The following is a 27226-nucleotide window of genomic DNA, read 5'->3' as shown; positions in this document are numbered from 1 at the left end:
ATTTTGGAAACATGAGCTCTGTTCCACTTGCCACAGACAATTTATTTCACATGTTCAGAATTCCAAAATATTCTAGAATAGGGTAAATCAGGTACCACTCGAAGGTGGTAGCTTGCAACTCATTAAAATATTAGTTGAACAGCTAAGGCCCATTGTAAAGAAATAATGACATGAATGGCATTTTTGAATATTGGGGAAGGGTTATTTTTCTTGTAGAGTCTACTGTACTGAGTGGGCTATTGTATTTTTTCTTCAATGATGGTACGCACCAAGGATCTTCTGAAGACACTGACCAGAGACAACTATTCATTACGGGCAAGCTGTCATTGTAGCCTACTCGTTGATTTGTAAGGAACATTCTTTTTCTCGAAACACATGCATACAACAGTATTTGCTTTCTATTAGGAAGAACGTCTTTGTTCAATAAGACACGACTCAATGGTCTTTTGTTCCCAACATGTTAAACTTGAGTTTAATGGCCCCAAGCCCCTAGTAGTTGTATTTGTGACTGAAATGGTTTTTACCAAGCAAATTGTTATTAGACAACTACTTTTCTGCAGTGGAACTAATTGGATAGCTCCAAGTTCAAGAATACAGCAAGCTCTTTCAATCAGAGTGCCAGGTAAAATCATAAATATCAGGTACATTGTATATCCTACTGAAAAGTTCTAAACTATCTGAATTCAATAGTGAATCATTGAAGTAACTATTCTTGGAATTCATTGAAATAACTCGTGCGAAACAAATTATCTTCCAAGTATTGTTAAAAGTAAAAGCAAAGCTATTATACTTGTAGATTGGGACCTCACACCTCACAGCTTATTTGCTATAGAATTTGAAATACTTATCCATTCTTATCATCTACACGGCCCAAGAATTTATGCCTGCAGAGTATAGAATACTAGAATGTTGGTTAACTTAGTCAACTTAGTTATTCTGCATTAGAAATTACACAATACATTCATTAGATTCATTTAATGAATGAGGACAATTCAATCTACAAAGATATATTCATAGTTCACTTTACTTTTTCTACTTCCGAAAGATTAGAAAATTCTCATTCTCTTCCATTAAATAAGCAGCTCTTCTTATTATTCATAGTCTATAAAGTTTATTTTCATTACATTTCTCAGTAAAGTATATTCCTTAATAATCATTTTCTTCTAATTATTAAAAAAGAACAATATCATGGTTACTTGTAAGCTGATAATGTGTAATCAATCCTACATTTTTCAATTCCTAATAATAAATAATCCACGTCATCATCCTCAACTTATTATTTTCTACTACTGAAAATGTTCTTCTATCACTATCACTGACTGTTACACATTTTGTATGTACTATCAAAGAGATATATATTCGTTTGTCTCTGGTACTATGTATCACATATTATAACTTACGTACTTTCCAAGCTCGATACTTATTTATGATATTATGTGGATTATAACAAATTGAAAAATAATAGGAAATTACTCTGGATAGATAGACGTTGAAAACATTGGTCAATTTATGATACATAGATGCCGGAAGCATTCCGAAATCTGCTTCAAAAACTAAGATTGTGAGTTTAGTTTGGCAATGCTTGCACCACAATGATTAATAAATGCCGACTTGGTTCGTGACTGGCGTTGAAGATGCAACAGCATTCACGGAAGTTGGTAATTGATCAGTTTCTTCTACTATAGTTCCATCTCAGAAAAACAAAACTGCGAGTCGAAAGAAACCTCAGATGAGTGTAAAAAGCAGTAAGCAGAAAGCAGATGTGTGACAGGTGTAAAGGAGAAAACAGAGAAGATTGGAGGAATCCACATGAACTACCCAATTTGGTGGGGGGGGGTATCTCTCTGCGCTAAAAACATAGCAAGCAGCTCAGCAGGTGCAATGCTAAGCAAAATAGGTACACACAATCCCAGCAAATAACAGAAAGTGGCGTCCCTCGGCCAAAACTGTATAATGGCTCATCTCCACACTGTTTATCTCGTAGCATGTCAGATAGTTTTGCCACTGGCTAAGGGCAAATGTGGTGCTAGAGCCCGTCTAAGTTGGGTTGTAACGTTCAAACGCCTAGACTTGTTTCAAATGCAGTAAGAGTTGAAATGTTTTTATGATGAATAATATCAAAAATACTAGACTACATTTGAATACCACAGTAGCAAAACCATCAGCTATGTTTAAAATCTTGTCGTTGATTTGGATGTTTATGAAGAATTTTGTTTTCAAATTTTATCGCATTATATTTGTTTATATAGTTTAATATTTATAGTGTAAGGATGCACTGCGGAAAAAATGTATTCGTTTTATTTTTATAAAATAACAAATAGAATTGAATTCAATTACGAATCTATGCCATGGATATAAAAGCGTATGGTGTCATAGTATGGATGATACCTTTGCTGGAGATGAGAGATTGGAGCGGGTAGATGCATACACATATCTTGGGGCCCGGGCAACTTCTAACGCTGATCACTACACTGAAATTAAAATCAGGATAGAGAAGGCACGTGCTGCATTTATCAAATTGAAGAGTTTACTGATATCAAGAGATATAAAAATGGATCTCCGAATTCGTCTCCTTAAGTGTTTCCAGTTTCCAGTTCTGTTATATGGCATGGAAGCATGGACCTTGAATAAATTATGTGAAAAGAGAATTCAAGCCTTTGAGTTTTGGACCTACCGCAGAATGCTGAGAATCTCATATACAGACCATGTAACAAATGAAGAGGTTCTCAGAAGAATGGAGAAAAGGCCAGAGCTCATAGGTGAAATTAAGGAACGAAAATTAAAGTACCTAGGTCACATAATGAGGGGAAAGAAATATGAAATATTGCACCTTATTATGCAAGGAAAAATAACAGGCAAGAGATCAGTGGGCAGAAGACGAATATCTTGGTTGCGCAACTTAAGGGATTGGTTCCAGTGTACATCCAATGACCTATTCAGAGCAGCTGTAAATAAAATTAAAATCGCCATCATGATAGCCAACCTCCAACCTCCGCCATGGAGACGGTACATGAAGAAGAAGAAGAAGGTGTCATAGTGGCTTGAAAGACAAGAGATAGTCAACAATTATTGGATGTGTTTGTGTACACACATAAACACAAATGTACATTCTCCCAGAGAATTGATTTGTCACAGTTACATTCAAAAGGAACACTAAACTAGCAAATTTAAAAAAAAAGGTAAAACCCTTCCCACTACTGCATCGGCATCAAATGTTGCAGCCAGAGCACAGCTACTTCATCTGTCATGTGCAATCTAGGCCACCCTCCAGGGAGCTGATACAATGTACATCTTTATAGAAACAGCATGGTCCATTGGACGAATTATTATAATATCCAAATTAAGTGATTCCTGAATCGAATAGTAATATAATAGTGGAGAAATTCTTGAATCTAGAAAGTTTATAATAAAAATCAATCCTTCATTAGCATTTAATTTCTAGTAAAACATAAATGTAGAAGAGAAAAGAATACATTACACTTTACATTACTATACATTACACATTACACTTAAGGTGTAAATATTTTTAATAAATGAATCAGTTCTAATCATAAATCATAATAATATTATTTATCATATCATCCATGCTGTTTCCTAGCAGCATCATTATTTTAAATGATCTCGTTTTTAATTGTTGATGACAATGACGGAGAATCGAAGAATGTATTCGTGATACAAGCAATTCTTATTCATTATCATCAGGTGACATCATTAACATTATTAACATAGCATCCCAATATAAATTGATTAATGCAGTTGATTATTTCTTCAAGAGTAAACATCTTGGCATCTGAAACGAAGCCATGTTTTCCAAGTTTAATCAAGGCTGTTATTGAAGGTCTGAATAAGTATAATGCGAATATTAAGTACGATATTTATTTTCAAGGATAATACCCGTCTCAAAAGCGAATCTAGATTTGAAACTGGACAGCAGGGAGTATGAGAGTCTAGATTAGTTTGGAAAAGTATATAAAACTGGAATCTACACTAATTGGAAACGAAAATACTGTATAACTTGAAATCAACCCCTTCCAAACTCACCAAAAGGTCCATCCATCAACACTGTATCAATTCCCAATCAAAATTATTCTGTTATCACCCCTCGCGACAACCATGCATAGTTCTAGGACTCCTGAAAGTTCCAGATACTTTGTGTTGCCGTGTTACAAATGTCAAATAAACTGAACTTGATGCTAAGAGTTTTACATCACTTAACCACTATAAAATACATTGAAGATGCATAATAAAAAACAGGATAATTTAATGTTCGATTTGAGCTAACCAGTGAGGATAGAATGTAATACACATTCTATACTCTGTGGAGCTAACCAATGAACTATGCATCTATTCAAATCACAACACTGCTTCCTACATCTTGAAATCGGATATGAAAAATAGCAAATATTTTAGAACAGATTTATTTTATTTTATAAGATAAAAAGTTGCAATATACAACAACAACCAAGAAGTACACAACGTACTGTACAACGCATTTTTATTATTAAATTATGGAGGTTTAACAATTGATAGTATACATCAATTACAATAACAATACAATGTTATAAAAAAATTATCTGATGCATGATCGTTTATTATTGATTGGGTCTTCTTCAATCGAAGCATACCAGCTACTCAAGGTTTGTGAAGATGGCCTGGTACAAAAAACTATACATAACAATTAGAACTGATTGATAAAGATTGGAGTAAGTCCTTGTGCAGCTTACAAATGATTATTATTATCGCTTTGATTGGCGATTGAACGGTATTTCCGTTGTAAGTTATTAGGCATGCGCCTAGTTTAGGCAGTAGTGATGCTTCTTAGTTTTATTGATAAAGGACGAGCAAGGTCATTTTTCATTATTCAATGCTCATAGAGACGAACAATTGTAAAATCTATTGTGTAGTGGTTATGTTATTATTGTATATTAAGCGTTGACCTCTTGTTGTGTACAAAATGTGTGTGTGTGTCTATGTGATGCGTGTGTGCGCGTGTTGAAAACAGGATGATGCCCCGAGGAGGCAATTGAAAGTAAAGTCTCTTACGCAATGATGAGTAAATTGTCTGTGAATGAGACGTGAATTTATATCCATCTCTCACTTGAAGCTCGGAGCCAACCAGCGCAGAGCGTATACTAAACAAGTGGATCTTCTTTTCATCTCATCGCAGTAATATGCTATGCGGTCCGCGGCTCCATCCTCTCCTATTCTTCAAGCCTAATCCTAAATAGTTCACTCATCATCCATCAATCTTTGGTGCAGTGTGCCATTTATACAATGTGTAACTGATACTCACTCTTCTCCTTCATTCACTCTACCCTAATTTCCATGGACCAAATTCAGTAATAACTGTCCAATTACAGAACTAACCAAGATCTACTAACAGATCATCTAATTAAAGGATGATCTCTAACCAATATCGGCTGATAGATCTGTTTACTGAGTTTATGATCTAATTATTATGGAATCAATCTGGCCAGAAATAACTATAAAATGAAGTATTTTAATTTATTCAAGTACATTAGTTTATCAAACCAACTTTATTTATGTGACTAAAGATTCTATTTATATATTGATTCAATGACATCCTGCTAGTATTGACAGAACTTCCTTCTATTGTAATACAGTGGAGCCTCGATATGGTATATCTTAAGGGACCACTCAAAAATGTTCTATCACATGGTCTGTACTAAGTCGGGGTGCTGTTGTACTACATGGACTTATGTGCTGTTAGACGTTTCAAGGGACTGCAGAAAAAATTTGCTACAACGAGGAATATACTTAATAAAACGGGGTGTACTATAAAGAGGTTCACTGTAGTAGGATAGACATTCGAAAATACGGGAGTGACCTGGATAGACAATTTTGGTATACATGGAGCATGGGACCTCTAGGATTCTACGCAAGCAATTTATCCACTACTTCAGAATAAGGATGAGAATTGAATAGTGTGATACTATTCTATTGATTTTTTATATTGATAATGTTCTATATTTATTTCTAGAGATAGTGATGATTTATGACAGTTCTTCAATATTGAACTAGAAAATCAAAATTGCTGACCGTTAATGAAACAAGCTTCCCATTTGAAATGAGTACATCAAGCGTCTATCCTAACTTACTGTAGAGAATGATTCTATGAGATTCACTGAGTAAGTCAATCTGTACTCTCATTTGTACTTTCCGTTAACAAATCTGTAAATGGCAAATAATATTATGTAAATGGAATTTGAGGCCAATGTATCAATTTTATACATGGGATTGCCAACGCTTCGTTATTCTCCAAGTACGTCATTAGAACAAGAGCATTAATAAGAAAGCTCATAAATATATCAGAACGATAATGTCCTATGAAAGACTGTCTGACATGAGACTTTCTGGGCGATATCTTGAATCACATAACGGGTGGATGAATCACTTCATAGCTCTCTTCAAAAATCATTCAGCCCATCATATTATCATCTATCAAGAAACATCATTTTAATTTTGAAATGAAGTTCAAGGTTGCTTGTTATTTGAAGCAAAGAACAAAAGATGAAGAATATTTCCATTTCAAACTAGGAAGCAGGAAATGTGTTTTGCTTTCAAATATTTCGGAATAGGCGAGAGTCGAAAATGTCTTTCTATATTTGGAAATACTAAATATCCTCGAAGCCAACTTCAAAAGATCGGCATGCCATGAGGAATCTCGAATTATTTTAAAATCAAACTTCTGCACATCAGGACACCTCCACTACACAACACACCATTTGAATCTGATTTGAGTACGCAATTGCGAGAATAGCGTTTATATATGACGAGGAATTGATTTTTTGAGAAGATAGTTTTGAATAATTTTACAGAAATTCTAGCCATCTAGATCAGCGATGTATCATGCATAATACTGTACAGTAATGTAGAAAGTCAAAGAAACTTATTGGCAGATCTTTCACAAATAACATAGAAACCGCTCTAACATCAAAAGAGATTAGGTCTTAGAAAGATTACTATTATTTTTCCACATTATTGGAATCATAAACGTATTCTCTTCTATTTCTCAAATCAATAATTTTCTATTCGCCTTTTTCTTCAAACTACAAATATTTACATTTGGAAATTGTTTGCTTTTAGTGATATCTTGAATCACATACAGGTTGAATCACATACATCGGAAATTGTTTGCTTTGAGTGAATCACATACATATTGTATCTTCAATATTGAAGATAATTTGTCTATTCTGTATGGAGAACGATCCACATTATAATTATGATACTAGCATATTAATGTAACTAATGTAATGCTCTACGAAAATTATCTTCAAGCCGCAATTTGGATATTGATTATACTGAGACAACTTTCACTTTTCAATAGTGGTCCAGACTGATCAGTCAACAGTCTAGACATACAAAACAAGTGCTATCAACTCGTACATAATGGATATTTTGTTAAATAATGCTCACGAATTCAAAATCATTGGACCAAGTGAATAAAAGCTGATCAGAGCTAGTACTGAGAGGTTTTGGATCCTGAACCCTCGCCGCCAGTAGATAGTAGGGACCAAGGTACCTAGAGTACATTCATGTATTATACATACATGTATTCTAGGTACATTGATAGGGACCTTGACGCTCAGCTATCCTTGATCTTTCCCAGAGAATACTAACTTCCAAGTGAATAAAACCAATAATACCTGGAAACACCCTAACATATACTAGGCTTTTTGCAAGCTGGATCGGAGCTGACTATATACAGCTCTGATTCAATCAATGCAGGCAGTTTAGAGCGAATTTCATTGAAGCTGTAACCCATGATTGGGGTATAATACTTGGTCGCATCAGGGCTACCACCAAAAAGGTACCGAAAATAATAGTTTTGCTTTTGCACAATGTTGCAAAATTGAATTCGAGATGATCGAAGATCCACACAATTATAATGACATCAACGTTCTTGAATATGATATTTAGGAGAACAGAGACAAAGAGACTGAGTGAAGGTGAAGAAAAACGTCAAACATTCGTCGTTAATATGTGTTTGGAACACATCTATTTTATACCTTTTCTTGTCCTATTTTTATCAATATATTCAATAAAAAGAATGAAAGACTTGGGCTATGTTCATAATAAAAAGTAGTAAATAAATACGTATAAAATAGAAAATAATAATAACATTGAAACACCACAAATAACTTAGCATATGTATATTTCTTAGTTTTGTGAGTGTTATAATACACATATCTACACCTACACATTCATTACCTAGATATACAGAGTGTTTACGAAATCCCTACCAATACTCTAGGGCCTTGTTCCTGGGTAAGAAGCATATCTAAATATCATATTTAAATTGTCCGGAAGTCTTCAGTTACACAACGGGCATTTTGCTTTTTTCACCTATTTTTTATGAATAATGATTGAAAATACGAAGTTAAAACTCTGCACAATCATTTATAACAACTAGACAAAGCTACAAAAAATTATGATTATTTTTCAAACTCATAAAACAAAATGGTGGCCATTTAAAATTCTATTTCTTAAATAACTCAGAAACCGTTGGTTAAAAATATTCACAAGAATAACTCTTTTATATTAACTTTAACTACCTATTAATTGGTAACTGATTTTTTAAGATTGGAACAATTAACAATAATTAACTGAGCTATGGCAGCTTTAGTGATTCGTAAACACTCTGTATAACAATTATTGTACATCACACTACTAAGTACACTCATTGATCATCACACTACTCATTACACTCATTACTCATCAAGGTTATCATACCCCATACTACTCATTACACTCACCGTAATCATACTCAATACTCATCACACTACCCATTACACTCACCGTAATCGTACTCAATACTCATCACACTACTCATTACACTCACCGTAATCATACTCAATACTCATCACCCTAATCATTACATTCACCGTAATCATACTCAATACTCATCACACTACTCATTACACTCACCGTAATCATACTCAATACTCATCACCCTAATCATTACACTCACCGTAATCATACTCAATACTCATCACACTACTCATTACACTCACCGTAATCATACTCAATACTCATCACACTACTCATTACACTCACTGTAATCATACTCAATACTCATCACACTACTCATTACACTCACCGTAATCATACTCAATACTCATCACCCTAATCATTACATTCACCGTAATCATACTCAATACTCATCACACTACTCATTACACTCACCGTAATCATACTCAATACTCATCACCCTAATCATTACACTCACCGTAATCATACTCAATACTCATCACACTACTCATTACACTCACCGTAATCATACTCAATACTCATCACACTACTCTTTACACTCACCGTAATCGTACTCAATACTCATCACCTACTCATTACACTCACGTAATCATACTCAATACTCATCACCCTAATCATTACACTCACCGTATCATACTCATACTCATCACCCTATCATTACATTCACCGTAATCATACTCAATACTCATCACACTACTCATTACACTCACCGTAATCATACTCAATACTCATCACCCTAATCATTACACTCACCGTAATCATACTCAATACTCATCACACTACTCATTACACTCACCGTAATCATACTCAATACTCATCACCCTAATCATTACATTCACCGTAATCATACTCAATACTCATCACACTACTCATCACACTCATTACTCATAATGGTCTTCACACCCAATACTCCATCACATTCATCACTCACCACATCCATTACACTCACATCTAATATATCATAGTTTTTTATTATTTTTTTACCGTTTATTACAACAAAATATTCTACAATAATTAATATGTGAAGGAAAGGATCTAAGAGGAAGGGAATGCTTGGGGAATGAAGGCTCTATTGGAGTTGGATATAATTTTTCAAATCTTTGAGTATATTATTATTCTCTTCTTCATTCTCTTCTCCTGGACCAGGCCTGATTTTTTTTTGTCCAATAACAATAATTGTTCTCTGATCAATTTGACATTTTCTAACTGAGATCTTGTCAATTCCAACTGCTGGAGTAAAATGAGTCTCTGCAACTGAGAATTTGATAGATTCTCAGTCTCCTCTGTCTCGTATGCTTTCATCTGACCATTTTTTCCACATGATGTTGATGATGGTGTTACTGGCACTGAAGGCGGTTCAGGAGATTCTTCCTTAACATCTTGATTGGAGTCAATGGTCACTGGGGTTTCAATTGTGGAGAGAGCAGGGTTGCCCTGGTGATCTAGCAGGTGAAGAAAATCTATTTCCCATCGAGTGAATTTTATCATTCTATTGTCAGTCACTGTTGCATCAGATTTTCGTTTCACTGCTGTTCTCATGTAAGTTAGAAGGTTTTTCAACTGGGGCACAGTTGCTGGTTTCCCAACTGCTGACGCAAAATCTTTTGCCAACTTTTTCCAAGTCTCTTCCTTTTCAATTAAGACTCTTCGCAACATTGATTTTTTAAATAGAATTGGATTATATTGTAGAAAATGAACAAACGTTACTCGGTCATTTTCGGTCAGGTTCATGGCTGCAGAATAGGTATTACAGAGTACGAGAGTAGATGTTGACTCTACAAGCGTAGCTGTTGGAATGAGAGTGTTAAAACCCAAGGCTCTGTACACGTGCACAAACGTACACAGGTAATTTGAGAATTCTTGGTAATTCAGATTTCCAAAAAGGATGGCAGGACAGGTAGTCGAACAATGGACAGAAATATAAAGCCTACTCGCTTTTACTGAGAAGAGACCTTCCGTGTTTACCGTTAAGGGCCCAGTAGTCATCTGTCTATGCTTACATACATGTCGATTTTATTACTCACGCTGTGGTTCAGGTAGATTTCAGAATCTGGTTTACAACAAAGTTCAAACTTTTCATATCGGAAAAGACCTATCGAAGTAGTCAATTGAATAAAAGCTACTTCGGACACTCATCAAGAAATATTTGGTTCAACTCACAAATGTAGATAATCTGTAAAACATAATATTGAGTGTTAATCAAAGTGTTTGCTAGTCCAAGGGAAGCAGACTAAATTAGCTAATAGAACTTATTAGTTCTAAGTAGAACTCAGTTTTCATTCTCTCCCACTTGGCCCATCACAGTTACTACTATACTGTACTTGTATAAGTACAGTTTGGCCATTGACAGTCACGCTTTTGATTGGCTAGCTCGATCAAGTGGTACAAATCCGCCATTAAGATTACAAAAGAACTTTATAATCATATCTTATTGCATTGGAAATTTGGAACTTATCACTTCTTTTACCGATTGGAAACTTATTTTGAACTTACAATGATTTCGGTGTAACATTTTGGAAGGGAAATTGATTTTACTTCAATAAAAACCATTTTAAAACTCCCAATAAAGCTTAAAACATCATCTTCTTCTCTCGGGCTCCTCGCAGAACACTTACAGAGCTTTCGCGGACCACTGTGATCCACTATTGGGAACCACTGATCAAGAGGGATATGCAGAAAGATAAATTTCAATTTCATTGAATTTTCTTATGCAATTTATTGGATCCAATTTCAAAATATTTTTTGTGGCTCAATTGAATCCTATACTATTAAACGAGCAACTTCTATTTATATGCTTATATGTTTGGATGTTTAGATGCTTATATGTTTGTATTTCACCGGATCTCGTAAACGGCTCTAACGATTCTCACGAAATTCATAACATAGTAGGTTTATAATATAAAGAAAGATTCGATTGCACTAGGTCTCATCCCTGAGAAAACTCGCTGAAGGACATTAAAAGGATAATTATTATTCATCATTGGGAAAACAACTGATAATAATTATTTAGTCGTCTGATGGTGATGAAAGTGAGTGATCGAGTTCATGTGTGTGGGACTGTGTCAAACTTATGACTCAGCTGTTGAACTTTTGCAATCATTCAATCAGGTACTTTAGTGCCGGTTGCAAAAAAGCCGGGTTATTTTCAGTCCTGATTAATTCCAGTAGATCCATCTTTTTGAAATGGTCTTCTCTGATTTGGTTCACGTGAAATTAATCAGGATTAAAATTTAACCGGCTTTTGTGCAACTGGGCCTTTGTGAGGGAAATTTTTGCATTCCTCTGGGAATTAATCTCAATTTACTGTGATTAGATAGAACATTTCTGTATGAATGCTATAATAATTTCTTCTTCTGTGATACATTTTTTATGCTTTTGTACTCCAGAGCAAAACCGGTCCCCGATATTATTATATTATACAGTGAGATATCATTTTGAAAACCTTGAATGTTGTTATATTATTGAAAATGTATGAGAAAATAATATGTAATGTTCCTGAATTTATGAATAAACTCCTCTGAATGTGTCGTCCAACATCCAGAGAAATTACCCTATACTATTAAACGAGCAATTTATGTTTATATATATATATATATATATAACGATTCTCACGAAATTTGAAACAAAGTAGGTTTATTATATGAGAATTCGATTGCACTAAGTCTCAACCGTGGGATAACTTGCTAAAGGACATTAAAAAGATAAATACGTAATTGGAAAAACAGCTGGAAATTTTTTCATCTGTCGATACCGTAATGGAAGAGATTATATTGAATTTTGTAATCACGAAAATATACTTTAATAAGTACGTACGAGCGATTTTACTTATAATTCCATATAAGTTCCATTACAAAATTCAAATATTTGGAATTTTAATGGCGGCGACAGGAGAAAAAGCTTTAATGGCCAAACTGTCTTTAATATAATAACTGTAGGTCTAACTATCGTACTCTTTTAACATCTCAGAAAAGTAATGTATCCTTTATGTTTTTGGAGGATAATAATGTCAAAAGAAGGGTTGTGGTGATTGATCAATTTATTGGATGATTCTTCCAATTCAACCAGATATTTTGTCCTATCATTTAACGTGGATATTTTGTGCTTATTTCCTCAAATCCTCTTCAGATGTTTCTAGCTCTAAAAACTATTACGTTTTCTAAAGAGATTTTCTCTTATAAATATCGGAACCGATGATATCTCTCATCTCTCATCATCATGATCCCTTCTACCACGTACACACAAACCCAGTGATCATGTGGAAATCAGCATCAGCGAATGCAGGGATTTGTTGAATTTATGAAATATATCTCGGCGCTATTGCACAGCGACGATCCTGCACCGTTGACAGCAAGTAAGAAGAGAATGTGCTGAGACAGGGTTGTAAGGTTGTTGTGCTCGGCTGTCAGCTGTTGAAAAATGATAAGAGTTTGATGTAGAGCATGAGTAGGGACTTGAGCCATGAGTTGGCTGTCAGAAGCGCGACCAGCAGCGGCGTTCCTGAATAATTATTATGAACGTGGCGCAATTATTTAGCGGCTGAAGTATTGCCGAGTGCGAGCTACACATGCTCGAATAATGACAAGAAATTTCGGAGCAAGTTTCGGCCTGCATTGCAACTGCGATTGTTACAGGAGCGTGTCAGTCGGCGTATAATTTCAAAGATATAATTCGAATTGGAGCTAATTTCCGAAAAACGGCTTATAATAATTGAGGGTTGTTTCGCAGTCTCTTCCTACTTTGTCATGCGGAATTATTTCTCTTCGAATTCTTTGACATGGCCGCAGGGTAATTAATCCGACCACGTCACAGCTCGCAGCTTATCTCTCTCGTTTTATCAACTTTTCAGCTTCAGACATAATATTATTATAAGACGAAATTCGAAATTAGTTTGCCGGTCACGGCAACTGAAAAGAGTGAGATAAATGGAGTGAGTGCAGCTTTCATATGGCTCGCTGAGCTAAGTCAACATTTGACATTCAGTTCGTATCTTTCACAGAACAATCATTCGAATCGATTAAGTCGTGAGAGAGCACAATACAATACGATGGCCAGGTGAGGTTGTAGAGTTGATTGAACTGAAAGTATACATTCTGTTCCTAAATCACCATACTCGAAAGAAAGGTCTGCTCCTCACATTCAAAAGTCAAAAGTTATCAAAATAGATTAAATTATTATTTCAAGATCTCCGTGAATGGGAATTTTGGACAGGCTAATGATCAACAAGTTCGGGTGATTAACGGAGTTGGCAGGTATAACTTTTCAAATTGAATTGTACATCTAGGAAGGTAGATTTGCAGATGTTATTGAACTGTTCATTGAACGGGTTCATTGCCCTTTATATCCAAAGTACAGGGTTATCATGAACCCTTAGTCGCTCGACAAATTTCCAAACAATAATCAATTCTCTCCAAACATTCGCTAAAATTTCTTCGGTTATATGGTTGTCATGTTTCATAAATCCTGATTTTTATTTTTTCTTGTGGGCTTCATCGAAAACAATGTTTATTCACAAAAAAATCGCGACCTGAACCACTTTTAAAAACAGGATTAATGAAGCAATGACAACCATAACCGAAGAAATGTTAGCGAATGTTTGGAGAGGAATTGATTATCGTTTGGACATTTGTCGAGCGACTAAGGGCGCACATTTTGAAGTTTATTAATTTTGTATGAAAACTTTTTGAAACGACAAATAAAATGGATAAACAACATGAACTGTAAGTAATTTGGTTTTTCTTTAAACCATGTTTGAAACCGGACCATTCTTTTATGATAACTCTGTATTTCATTCTCATTTCCCTCTATTTTTGTAAACTATAAAGTTGGGAATATTATTATAATATAATAAATTATCTAATTATAATCTATATGCCATTTCCAAATAAAAAATCAGTTCCAAATGTCCACTCCATTTTCAAGTTTTTAAAATAAACTATATTACTTCTAATAAGCAAATATTATCAAATAATTTTCTTCTGCAACTGCTTCTTCATATCATTTGATTTATTCAAGATTTTCTAGTTTGAAATTTTTTTCAAATATTGGGTTGTGAATTTTACATATGGGTGATGCTGTATTATTTTTATTTAGTTTTAAATGTAAATACATCCATCCTTCCTCCTTCGAGTTCAATTTCTCACTATCATGTCCAAACTCTAATATTAGCATAATATTATGTTCTAAGTTTGTGTTTCAAGTTTTTTATTTTATAGTTGAAGGTTTTTTAAAAGGATACTATGGTATTTATTTTCAACTAAATCAATTGATTTTTAATCGCATCGTGAGTGTTCCATTTTACTGTCAAAAGACAGGCATAGTCATAATGAACACGTCCAGATTATTCGAATGAGGCCGATTTCAACAAGAAGTGACTCGAACACGTTTTTTATACATGTTATAAGAGAGTTGATTTGATTGATGAATAAAAGTGTATATCACAATCATACCAGAAAAAAATACCAGCAACTACACCAAAATGTCTCTAAACGCAGACAGCTCATCTACTTTATTAATCATTTCAATTTTTTGCGTCATACCCAAATATGACAACCTGCTATACACTCTAATGATGCTGTTTTTCAATTTCATTACAAATAATTTTTTATAAAAATACGATGAGAAATCAAGTATATTTGACATTTTGAAACATTCATCTGTAGAAGGAAATTATTCATAAAAAATCTGGTTTCAATTTATGATCTATCTGCCATACAATAATTTCAATGGAAATTACCTTATTATGTGGTCATGATATATATGACATGACATGTTGAAACTCTTGCTTACATCACCATTTTCGGTAACAATTTCTCGTAAAATGGATATATCAGTTTTCTCAACTGATACTACATCTCTACTTTTTTTAAAAGTGTTGGCCTTCAAGACTCTCGAACGCCACTAACGTCATTTATAATAAAATGTTTAATACCTAATGTGTCAATTCCTCTCCATATGAATATGCATATGCATTAATATTGGCTGAGACTAGATTTTCATATTTCATCAAATTATCTGCGAACACACAAACCCAGTGATCATGTGGAAATCAGCATCAGCGAATGCAGGGATTTGTTGAATTTATGAAATATATCTCGGCGCTATTGCACAGCGACGGTCCTGCACCGTTGACAGCAAGTAAGAAGAGAATGTGCTGAGACAGGGTTGTAAGGTTGTTGTGCTCGGCTGTCAGCTGTTGAAAAATGATAAGAGTTTGATGTAGAGCATGAGTAGGGACTTGAGCCATGAGTTGGCTGTCAGAAGCGCGACCAGCAGCGGCGTTCCTGAATAATTATTATGAACGTGGCGCAATTATTTAGCGGCTGAAGTATTGCCGAGCGCGAGCTACACATGCTCGAATAATGACAAGAAATTTCGGAGCAAGTTTCGGCCTGCATTGCAACTGCGATTGTTACAGGAGCGTGTCAGTCGGCGTATAATTTCAAAGATATAATTCGAATTGGAGCTAATTTCCGAAAAACGGCTTATAAATAATTGAGGGTTGTTTCGCAGTCTCTTCCTACTTTGTCATGCGGAATTATTTCTCTTCGAATTCTTTGACATGGCCGCAGGGTAATTAATCCGACCACGTCACAGCTCGCAGCTTATCTCTCTCGTTTTATCAACTTTTCAGCTTTAGACATAATATTATTATAAGGCGAAATTCGAAATTAGTTTGCCGGTCACGGCAACTGAAAAGAGTGAGATAAATGGAGTGAGTGCAGCTTTCATATGGCTCGCTGAGCTAAGTCAACATTTGACATTCAGTTCGTATCTTTCACAGAACAATCATTCGAATCGATTAAGTCGTGAGAGAGCACAATACAATACGATGGCCAGGTGAGGTTGTAGAGTTGATTGAACTGAAAGTATACATTCTGTTCCTAAATCACCATACTCGAAAGAAAGGTCTGCTCCTCACATTCAAAAGTCAAAAGTTATCAAAATAGATTAAATTATTATTTCAAGATCTCCGTGAATGGGAATTTTGGACAGGCTAATGATCAACAAGTTCGGGTGATTAACGGAGTTGGCAGGTATAACTTTTCAAATTGAATTGTACATCTAGGAAGGTAGATTTGCAGATGTTATTGAACTGTTCATTGAACGGGTTCATTGCCCTTTATATCCAAAGTAAAGGGTTATCATGAGCCCTTAGTCGCTCGACAAATTTCCAAACGATAATCAATTCTCTCCAAACATTCGCTAAAATTTCTTCGGTTATATGGTTGTCATGTTTCATAAATCCTGTTTTTCATTTTTTCTTGTGGGTTTCATCGAAAACAATGTTTATTCACAAAAAAATCGCGACCTGAACCACTTTTAAAAACAGGATTAATGAAGCAATGACAACCATAACCGAAGAAATGTTAGCGAATGTTTGGAGAGGAATTGATTATCGTTTGGACATTTGTCGAGCGACTAAGGGCGCACATTTTGAAGTTTATTAATTTTGTATGAAAACTTTTTGAAAGGACAAATAAAATGGATAAACAACATGAACTGTAAGTAATTTGGTTTTTCTTTAAACCATGTTTGAAACCGGGCCATTCTTTTATGATAACTCTGTATTTCATTCTCATTTCCCTCTATTTTTGTAAACTATAAAGTTGGGAATATTATTATAATATAATAAATTATCTAATTATAATCTATATGCCATTTCCAAATAAAAAATCAGTTTCAAATGTCCACTCCATTTTCAAGTTTTTAAAATAAACTATATTACTTCTAATAAGCAAATATTATCAAATAATTTTCTTCTGCAACTGCTTCTTCATATCATTTGATTTATTCAAGATTTTCTAGTTTGAAATTTTTTCAAATATTGGGTTGTGAATTTTACATATGGGTGATGCTGTATTATTTTTATTTAGTTTTAAATGTAAATACATCCATCCTTCCTCCTTCGAGTTCAATTTCTCACTATCATGTCCAAACTCTAATATTAGCATAATATTATGTTCTAAGTTTGTGTTTCAAGTTTTTTATTTTATAGTTGAAGGTTTTTTAAAAGGATACTATGGTATTTATTTTCAACTAAATCAATTGATTTTTAATCGCATCGTGAGTGTTCCATTTTACTGTCAAAAGACAGGCATAGTCATAATGAACACGTCCAGATTATTCGAATGAGGTCGATTTCAACAAGAAGTGACTCGAACACGTTTTTTTATACATGTTATAAGAGAGTTGATTTGATTGATGAATAAAAGTGTATATCACAATCATACCAGAAAAAAATACCAGCAACTACACCAAAATGTCTCTAAACGCAGACAGCTCATCTACTTTATTAATCATTTCAATTTTTTGCGTCATACCCAAATATGACAACCTGCTATACACTCTAATGATGCTGTTTTTCAATTTCATTACAAATAATTTTTTATAAAAATACGATGAGAAATCAAGTATATTTGACATTTTGAAACATTCATCTGTAGAAGGAAATTATTCATAAAAAATCTGGTTTCAATTTATGATCTATCTGCCATACAATAATTTCAATGGAAATTACCTTATTATGTGGTCATGATATATATGACATGACATGTTGAAACTCTTGCTTACATCACCATTTTCGGTAACAATTTCTCGTAAAATGGATATATCAGTTTTCTCAACTGATACTACATCTCTACTTTTTTTAAAAGTGTTGGCCTTCAAGACTCTCGAACGCCACTAACGTCATTTATAATAAAATGTTTAATACCTAATGTGTCAATTCCTCTCCATATGAATATGCATATGCATTAATATTGGCTGAGACTAGATTTTCATATTTCATCAAATTATCTGCGAACACACAATTATTGAATGAAAAATTGTATACTACAATTATTTAGCATTCATTTGAATTTCTCAAATGACTGGAATGACGAATCATGATTGAAGAAACATCAGAAATCGACGTTGAACTTGGTGTCATTCTACTAAAATCGCAGGTAGAATAATTATTGTCCATTGAATAAAGGTCATTGCCCTTAGCCTCGAACGTAATAAGTCAAAATTATCAATGTGTCTACATATCTTCTTGGTTAGATAAGACAAGGTGTTTTTGGTTCATTTGAAACCATCAATACAATATATTAGCTCACAGGTACAAAATTTCCAATCCCTTTTAGTGTGTGTGTAACAAAGTAGGTGTTGAAGGTACCTGGAAGTTTGGGTTACCATCGTGAAAATTTTGATTACATTCTTAACTAGGATGAATGACGTTAAATTTCTTGACTTTTGCTCAATCTGTCTTCAAAACAATATACATTCCAGCATCCTTCCAAGTTCCACAAATCTATTTAGTTGTAAACGTTGATAACAAGTGATTCTACAATTGCCATCAATGAAAACACGTGGTGACTTGCGCCATGGAAGCTCCCTATAGGCAACCCTCATGACATCATTCCAAATACACCTACAACATGTATTCAGTAGATCCCAATGATTTCCCGAATTTATTCAAGTTGGAAGTGAATCTTTGGATGAAAGACATAGATTATAATAATCTTAATAAATCTGTAAAGTTCAACAAAAATTTGGTTTCTATGCTGGAAAAAACTTCACGTGTAGCTTTGTATTTTACGTGTAGGTAGATGTGAATAATTCACTATCAAACTGTCAATAAGTGAGAAAATCCCGTCAGTACTGATAAGTACACCCATCCGTGTAGCAATGTGGATGATCAAAATATATGATTTCGTTCCAAATATACTGATAGATTTCAATAGCTCGGCAATTAATAGCGTAGGTATTACAATAGTGTATTTATAAATCAATAATGGGATTTCTCCTTATTTAATCCTCCATAACAAAGGGTCTTTATAACAATGTCTTTAACGAACTCTCATACCAACTTCTATGACACGGGATTCAAATTAAAATCTAAAAAAATCCAGATAATCTTTAAACGAAGTTCAATTCTGGACAAAGCATCTTTGGATAGTAGACAACAGATTCATCACACAATCCAAGTACTATTAATGACATATTTCAAGATAGCAGTGGAAACTTATTAATAGCCTGAAACAATGATTTGTAGTATGAATTTCAGGTTCATAGTCACTGTTAGATGACAATTACAATAACAGAAGATCATTCTGTAGCACCGTTAAGGTTGGGCATTGAAAGCGTCTAGGTTAGGTTAGGTTAGGTTAGGTGCTGCATGCTGACTGACCTGGTTTCCAGTAAGATTTGCTGGCTCTTCTAGACAATGGACAGTCGTTGAGGCCGATGGTTGGCGAGAAGACATGGCTTCGGCTATACCATGGCGCAGACCTGGTCTGCCGGGTCCAGCAACGTCCGTCCCCTAGAAGCAGCAGAACACCAACAACTCAGCAGACAACAAAACAGCAACCACTCCGCTACTGGCTCTGGGCAGGGCGTCCTGTGTCGCCATAGCAACCATCACCGAACACTCACCACTCAAGATTTAAGTTAAATTCGCCAAAACTCACGTGATTTGTGATTGAATGGGGTATTAGATATGACAGCTAACGAGTGAGCACGTTGAGGAAGGATCTAGGTCATAACCAAGCCAGAACAAGATGCCGCTTTTAGGTTAGGTTACACCTCGACTCAACAACACTTGTTTTGGAAGAAAGACAATGAACAGTGGTGGGTGATTTATGTAGGAAAATCACACAAACACTCGCGAGTTGGGTTTATTTTGTAAATTTAAACGTTTGCACAGGTTTTTAGATGAATTGAGCAGAAAGGGTCGGCCTCGGCAGACAGTGGCCCTGGCTGGGTTCGGTTCCCGTTTTCGGCTCGGCGGTCGCCTCCCAGCCACTCGCTAATCCGACACGACACTCAAATGCATCGACACTGCACTTTTTGTTGTCCCACGAGGCCGCTGACCGAAAATCTTGTCCGAATTAGCGAGATGAATTCGGTTCGAGACTAGGAAATCGACGGTTGGTCTGAGCCACCTGCAGACGTTCGGCGGTTTCCGGCTGAATTCGGCCGCCTCCGCCGGCGGCTATCGATCGGCCGCGCCACGCTAAGCAGGTCACTTCACCCTGGGTAGGCGGGGGCTGGAGAGGCCGGGGGTGGTGGGGCCGGGGTTCTGCATCGCGCTGGTGACCTTGCACCCTTACACCCCCAACCTATCCTGTCCACAACAAAACACTGCACTGTCTATATTTAGAAACGATACTTTGCTCTCATCCCATTTTATCAAAATTAAGTAGACCCTGAAAGAGTTCTTTTTACAAGTACAAATCTTGCTCTCGTTATAATTAAGTTAATCAGTTACGGTAATTTCTGGTTAAGATATTTAATTTAACACAAAAACACAGAATGAGAGAGAAAAGCTAAGGATACCTTGTACTATATCTCTCCTAAATTTGGATAACATAAAAGTCCAAAATAAAGTTATGTACTCTAGGTTTCCTCTTTCACAAAATTTACAGTCCAAAAATATGTATGAAACCCATATTCATATTATTATTCAGATTCACTGAATGAATGAATGAATGAATGAATTTATTTGCCAAAAACAAAATACAAAAAAGCTTTACAAAAAATAAATATAAGTATATGCTACTGCACTTAAACCAAGATACATACATTTTTTATTTAATTAGATATAATAACGAAATGATATCCTTTACGTTACAAACAATAGTTTTAAAATGAAGATTCAATTTATGATCACATGCATAAGTACAGTAGGTGAGGCAAAAACACCGGCAAAAGGAAGATTCCTCGTGCGCCAGTGTGAGTCGTAAATCAGCTTAATCAGGGATGTAATATATAAACTTGAATCTAGCGTATGAAGTGTTCTAAAATATAATTTATAATATGAAGTTGATTATTGTATAAAAGTCAACGATTGGAAATAATTCAAGTTTAGCCAAATTATTAAGTGGAAATTCACTTTCTAGTATATTTATGAATTTACTGCTAATGTAGTAAAGTTGCCTTCTAAGAAGAGCTGAGTTGGTGTTATATATTTCATATTTTCTTATTGTATTAGGTCTAAGATTATAATTTATGTGATCGGCTAGAGGGAAATTATGCTCGTATTTAAAACTGTAATTTGTTATGCAACTAAGATATAACTGTCGTATAGTTTTAACATCAAATTCACTGAACAAAATCTTACTATCATAAGTTCTAGGTTTCTTTAAAATTGTCTTTATGATGAATTTTTGTATTAGAAAAAGGTTTTTAATATGGGTATCGAAAGTCCCACCCCAAACTATTAAACCATATCGCATTAGGGATTCTACTAGTGCCGTATATACCTGTTTGCATTCTGAGAAAGATAGCACATTTTTCAATTTATAAAATTTATAAGATAGGTATTTTAGTCTCTTACATAGGAAGTTAACTAGGTCGAGAGCACACAAACTGTTCAGAAACACCTTAAATAATCACCTAATAGTTACATCATGGAAAATTAACCAATGAAAGGGTGTAGGCCTATAAAACTCTAAGGACCAAGGTCCATATTATGCATCATCCACGTTCAAATGAAGATTGATCAGCTGTTCGTTTAAGCCCGGAATCTACAACATTAGCCTACAATAAATATGAATGTACGAGTATATAGTAAAATTATATTAACGTTAAACATACGAGTATATACTGTATTGTGCTTGGTACATATATGCCTAAGAAAGATGAATAGAAATCATGGCAATGAATTGCCTTCAATTCATCCATCAGGTCTAGAGTTCTTTGAGTTAATCGTGTTCTAATGCGATCTTTGAATAAGCAATCTATTTTTTTCGAGTGCCAGAAACTTATCGATTTGCTCTTCCAATTCTTAATAAAATATCTCATACTTAGTATAGAGATTCTGATTCTTAGGCCTCTATTGACATAAAACTGTTATGCTAAATTCAAATTTTATTGCTATTTAAAGTGTAATAAAACAAGAGATATCGGTGTCAAGAGAGGCACATGCAGTTACATTAATAATGGGTTTTATGTAATCTCGAAATTACAGCCTACTGCAGAAATGATACAGCAGCAGCATTTTCATCGTAAACTGATAAGTACTGTGTACTGCTTCTCACCGCGCACACAAGTGTTATGTTAATTTATTCCATAGATGGATTATTGAACAGTTATTAGATAAAATCACTCCTCAAGCTATTAATTGAACAGTTACCCAATTTCTATTACATTAAAAGTAGAGCAATGCCCTCGGCTACTATTTGTAGATAACTTTTCTCTTGAAATAAACTATAACAATAGTTTTCATTCCAATTTTTACAATTGCATTACTTGGCATTCAGTAAATATTGACAGCTTTATAAAGTTTTATCAAGCTTGATCTCAATTAATTCTAATATTTCACAATTCCAATAACTCAAACTAGTTCAAGAAGCAATTAACTTATCGTAGTAAAAGCTAGTTTTTACATCATCAATATTCTTATTAAACACTCGAGAATTTCCATTCAATCACGTTTGCTTACAGTTGACATTTTTAATCGAATACTCTATATCAGCACGAGGCCACTAATTTCACTTTTTGGGAAACGTTTCGGAAATACCCTTTTCAATGTGAATTGGGAACTTTAAGACATGATATGGATTAGCGGAATCGTTTTCCAAGTTTTAAGGCTGTGCAAAGGCTAAAAATAAACTTTCTACTGGTGATATTTTTCAAAGTTTTTTGATTTTTATAATCATCAAGCTATCAAAATGGAAAGGTTTTATCAGGAAAACATTTTTTTCCGATCTTTTTGAGATATGAGTGCCTAAAGTTGAGATTTTTGGGACAGGTAATTTCAAATTTGGAAAGATATAAATCCATGAGATTTAGAGGATAAATCCTTCATGGTATTGTTGATTGGATAAAACAATTTTTTTCGAAAATATCAATTTTCAAGAAAGTTATTCAATTTATCAAAAATAACTCAACTAAAAGTTATTTTTGGTCATTTTGGTAAATTGATTAAACTATCTCAAAATTGATATTTTCAGAAAATTTTTGTTTTATTCAATTAACAATACCATGAAGAATCTATCCTCTGAATCTCATGGATTTATCTCTTTCCAAATTTGAAATTACCTGTCCCAAAAATCTCAACTTTAGGCACTCATATCTCAAAAAGATCGGAAAAAAATGTTTTCCTGATAAAACCTTTCCATTTTGATAGCTTGATGATTATAAAAATCAAAAAATCTCTTACTGAATTTGAAATGTTCCGTCCCAAAGATTTAAACTTTAGGCGGCCATATCTCAAAAAGTAATGATCGGGAAAAATTGTTTCCTGAGTAGACGTTTTCATTTTAATAGCTTGATGATATACCAATGGAAGAACTTAGTAGGGAAGGAAATATCACCAGTAGAAAGTTTATTTTTTTGCCTTTGCTAAAAGGCTCTCTCTTGGGATATGTTTGAATGTTAAATAATACTAAGGATTGGATAGTGCGTGAAGATGGAAAACCTTAGAGAGGTCAAGATTTTGGGGAGGAGTTGCGATGTTGCGAAAGCGCGTAATAATAAATTTCAACCCTTTTTCCCAGGCAGGGAAAGTTATTATGCTCTGGCGAGGTATGTTATTCAGGTTGGATGAAGGAATACGTATCAGGAGAAATGTAGAAGTGGTCGAAGTAAAAGTAGCATAAGTAGTATAGAAATTAATGGAATAGAGGAGTCACTACTTCAATATTAGAGTTTGGATTTTTCATTAAGGTTTCTTAGGCTACTCAATTCACCCAGGATCTTCATTTGAAGCTGAATAAACTTGAATGAGGATAAGGATAAGTTAGATCTTGATACATGGAAGGGGATTACATGATTATAAGAAGATATATTTTCTATTGAGTTTTCCACCTCAATTTTTTGTTTTGTCAAATACGATTCCAAAAAAATGATCTCCTATTTGTTCATAAAATCAGTTTTAGTCAGTTCTTGAGACAAGTAATAGTTCAATGTCATTTGTAGAATACAATTTGAGAACAAATTACAGAATTTATATTCTGGATTTTTCAAGTCACCGCATATTTATGTGATCCAAAATGCAAAATAATTCTTGAGAGGCAAGATAAATGACGAAGTTATGATCAAAAGTATGATCTTTAAGCTATGTTTTATGCAACTTAATGACGAAGTTGGAAAAGTTGACTCGATTACTGCGTGTTGTCTCCGAATATTTCTTATTAACTGAAAAATATTGGAAGGAAAACACTCATAACTTCCCAGATAGAGTTTCCTCAAACAGGAGGGAGAATCCCTTCTTTTCACAGAACAGCAACTACACATAATTATAGTAATTTTTATTTTCATGCGTCAGAAAATTACCAACGTGGTTTGGGGGACTTTTTCCCGTATTCAAAGCAGTATTTTATCATCACAGTATTTTCAAAGTTCCCTTCTCGAATATTGATTAAATGACTAGCTCATTTCACATAGAAATGGAACCTGCACCTGCAATGGCCGTGAATGCCACATTCACTATTGATTAGGGCTCATTCAATATTCCATTACGTTTCCATTGCTACAACATCGATCGTTAAGTTTGGATATCAACTATTAGAAACAGCAATGATTTGAACAGAAACTCCGTCAACAATTCATGAGCAGCAACATCTATGATCTGAGAATCAGTTCTCAAATAATTATAGATCATTATTAAATGTGCTATACTGTCCATAAGATACGGAATTATCCTTTTATTCCTGATCACTTTAGGATGAACGCAGTGGCATGTCAAATGAAGATGATAAGAACTATTTATTATAATAACGAAATGGAATAGTCAATAGACAATTTATGTTATGATTATGAGGTTTCAAGTAGTGAGCGAGTAATCTTCCCTGATAGCATGTTCAATTCATCACTTGCCAGTGGGATTGGAATAATCTACTATTTTATTATACATAATTATAACAACAATACACATTTTTCCTCCATGTTAATTAAACGAATTATTCCGTACAATTTTTTATGTTTCATTCACTCAACAATGAATGATAATTATAATAATGATCATTCCTTTGATGATATCCATCACTCTCACTATAAGGTTTTTTGTTCAAATGAATCAACTCGAATGAATTCGAGTTAACGTCTGCATATTTACTCATTATGTTCTCAAGTTCATTATTATATGTTACGTAAGTGCGTATGTAAATAATGTAAGTGGATTATTATTTTCGAGTTGATTATAGAATGATGTTGAATAAGAAGGAAAATAAGACTTCATGAATTACTTACAATTTAATGTGTATTTTAATCAACTTAATAAATTATATTACTTCTTAATTTGCCAAAAACCTGTGGTCTTCATTGTTCTGAATGATAATATACCTTATTGTAATTGTTCATATTACGTTATATTATGGTACCACAAAGAAGTTTCAAAATCAAATCAAATAAATCAATCAGATAATCTAAATTCAATATTCAAGAGAACATTTGACTAGAAAATTCATTCTAAAAACGTTCTATATCTTATGAATTAAAATTCATAAAGATAAAAATCATTCGCAATGGTCATTCAATCATAGTACCAACAACAATTTTTTTCCTCAACCTACTGTCTAAAGTACTTACTTTACTCCCTGAAACATAATACTAAAGTGTCACTTTTTCGCTCTAGGTAGTAAAAAACAGAAAAACTCCCTAGGGAGTAAAAGTGACTCCATTTAAATAACATGGGAAGCATCTCTATTTTAAAAACTTACATGGTAATAGGTTAGAAGGTCTAAGCTCAGATGAGAAAGCGTAATAGAGGTGTCTGTCATTGAGTCAACTGAATTCAGTACCACAACCAGAAATTTGGTCAACTCATGAAATATATGTTTGTGTGATATTATATTCTTAATATTAGTAGACGATAAAAATTTACACAATTTTTAAAATATTTTATTCTATTCAAAATACCAGCCAACAAATATTTTTTGATCTGCATTCTGCAATTCAAATCTGAACCGCGAGATCTGGAGTCAGCCATTTTTGGTAGCCCAGCTGATATAATTGTTACACTTGGCCGATAGATAGCGCAATCAGCAGTGCCTATCAGACGACCGGTTTTTAGGTTTTAGATTTTAGGTTATGTTGTTAGGAAACATTGTCACCAATACGTAAGTTATTAGAATGATTTAATTTGCAGTTTCTATAAAAAAATGTAGATGGAGGAAAAATGTTGTGTACATCACGAGCGAAAAATACTTTTTCTCCCTCAGGAAAATTGTTGCCCTCGGCTTCGCCTCGGGCTTCAAACTTTTTTCCCTCAGGGAGAAAAAGTTGTACTTTTCACTCTAGATATACAAATAACTATTTCGCCACACTTGGATGTAATGAGCTGGTTTACGTGCGTCATATGGAGGCCGAAAGTGATTGTTTTCCGACCAGGCCGGTAAAACTTTACAGCCCTAGGGCTGTAAAATGACCTTGAATAACAGCTGATTGTGTCCGATCTCACAAAAATCATAGAGAGATAATCTCATAATGACTGTAATAATCTATATAA

General features: G+C 34.2%; 1 protein-coding gene across 9 annotated transcripts in view; it reads right to left on the bottom strand.

Moving 5' to 3' along the window:
• Nucleotides 1-20717, bottom strand: part of LOC111054417 (voltage-dependent L-type calcium channel subunit beta-2) — a 312670-nt gene extending 291953 nt beyond the window's left edge. For 8 of the 9 annotated variants that reach the window (XM_039423719.1, XM_039423721.1, XM_039423732.1 and 5 more), the window contains exon 1: nucleotides 19964-20717. In XM_039423719.1, coding sequence (XP_039279653.1) covers nucleotides 19964-20038 — 75 coding nt within the window. In that variant the 5' untranslated portion in view covers nucleotides 20039-20717. The remainder of the gene's footprint in view (nucleotides 1-19963) is intronic. The other variant, XM_039423730.1, reaches the window with a different exon arrangement.
• Between the last annotated feature and the right edge of the window lie 6509 nt (nucleotides 20718-27226).

Source organism: Nilaparvata lugens, chromosome 3 (genome assembly GCF_014356525.2).
Source record: "Nilaparvata lugens isolate BPH chromosome 3, ASM1435652v1, whole genome shotgun sequence".
Lineage (NCBI taxonomy): Eukaryota > Metazoa > Arthropoda > Insecta > Hemiptera > Delphacidae > Nilaparvata > Nilaparvata lugens.
This window is presented reverse-complemented; position numbering and strand designations above follow the sequence as displayed.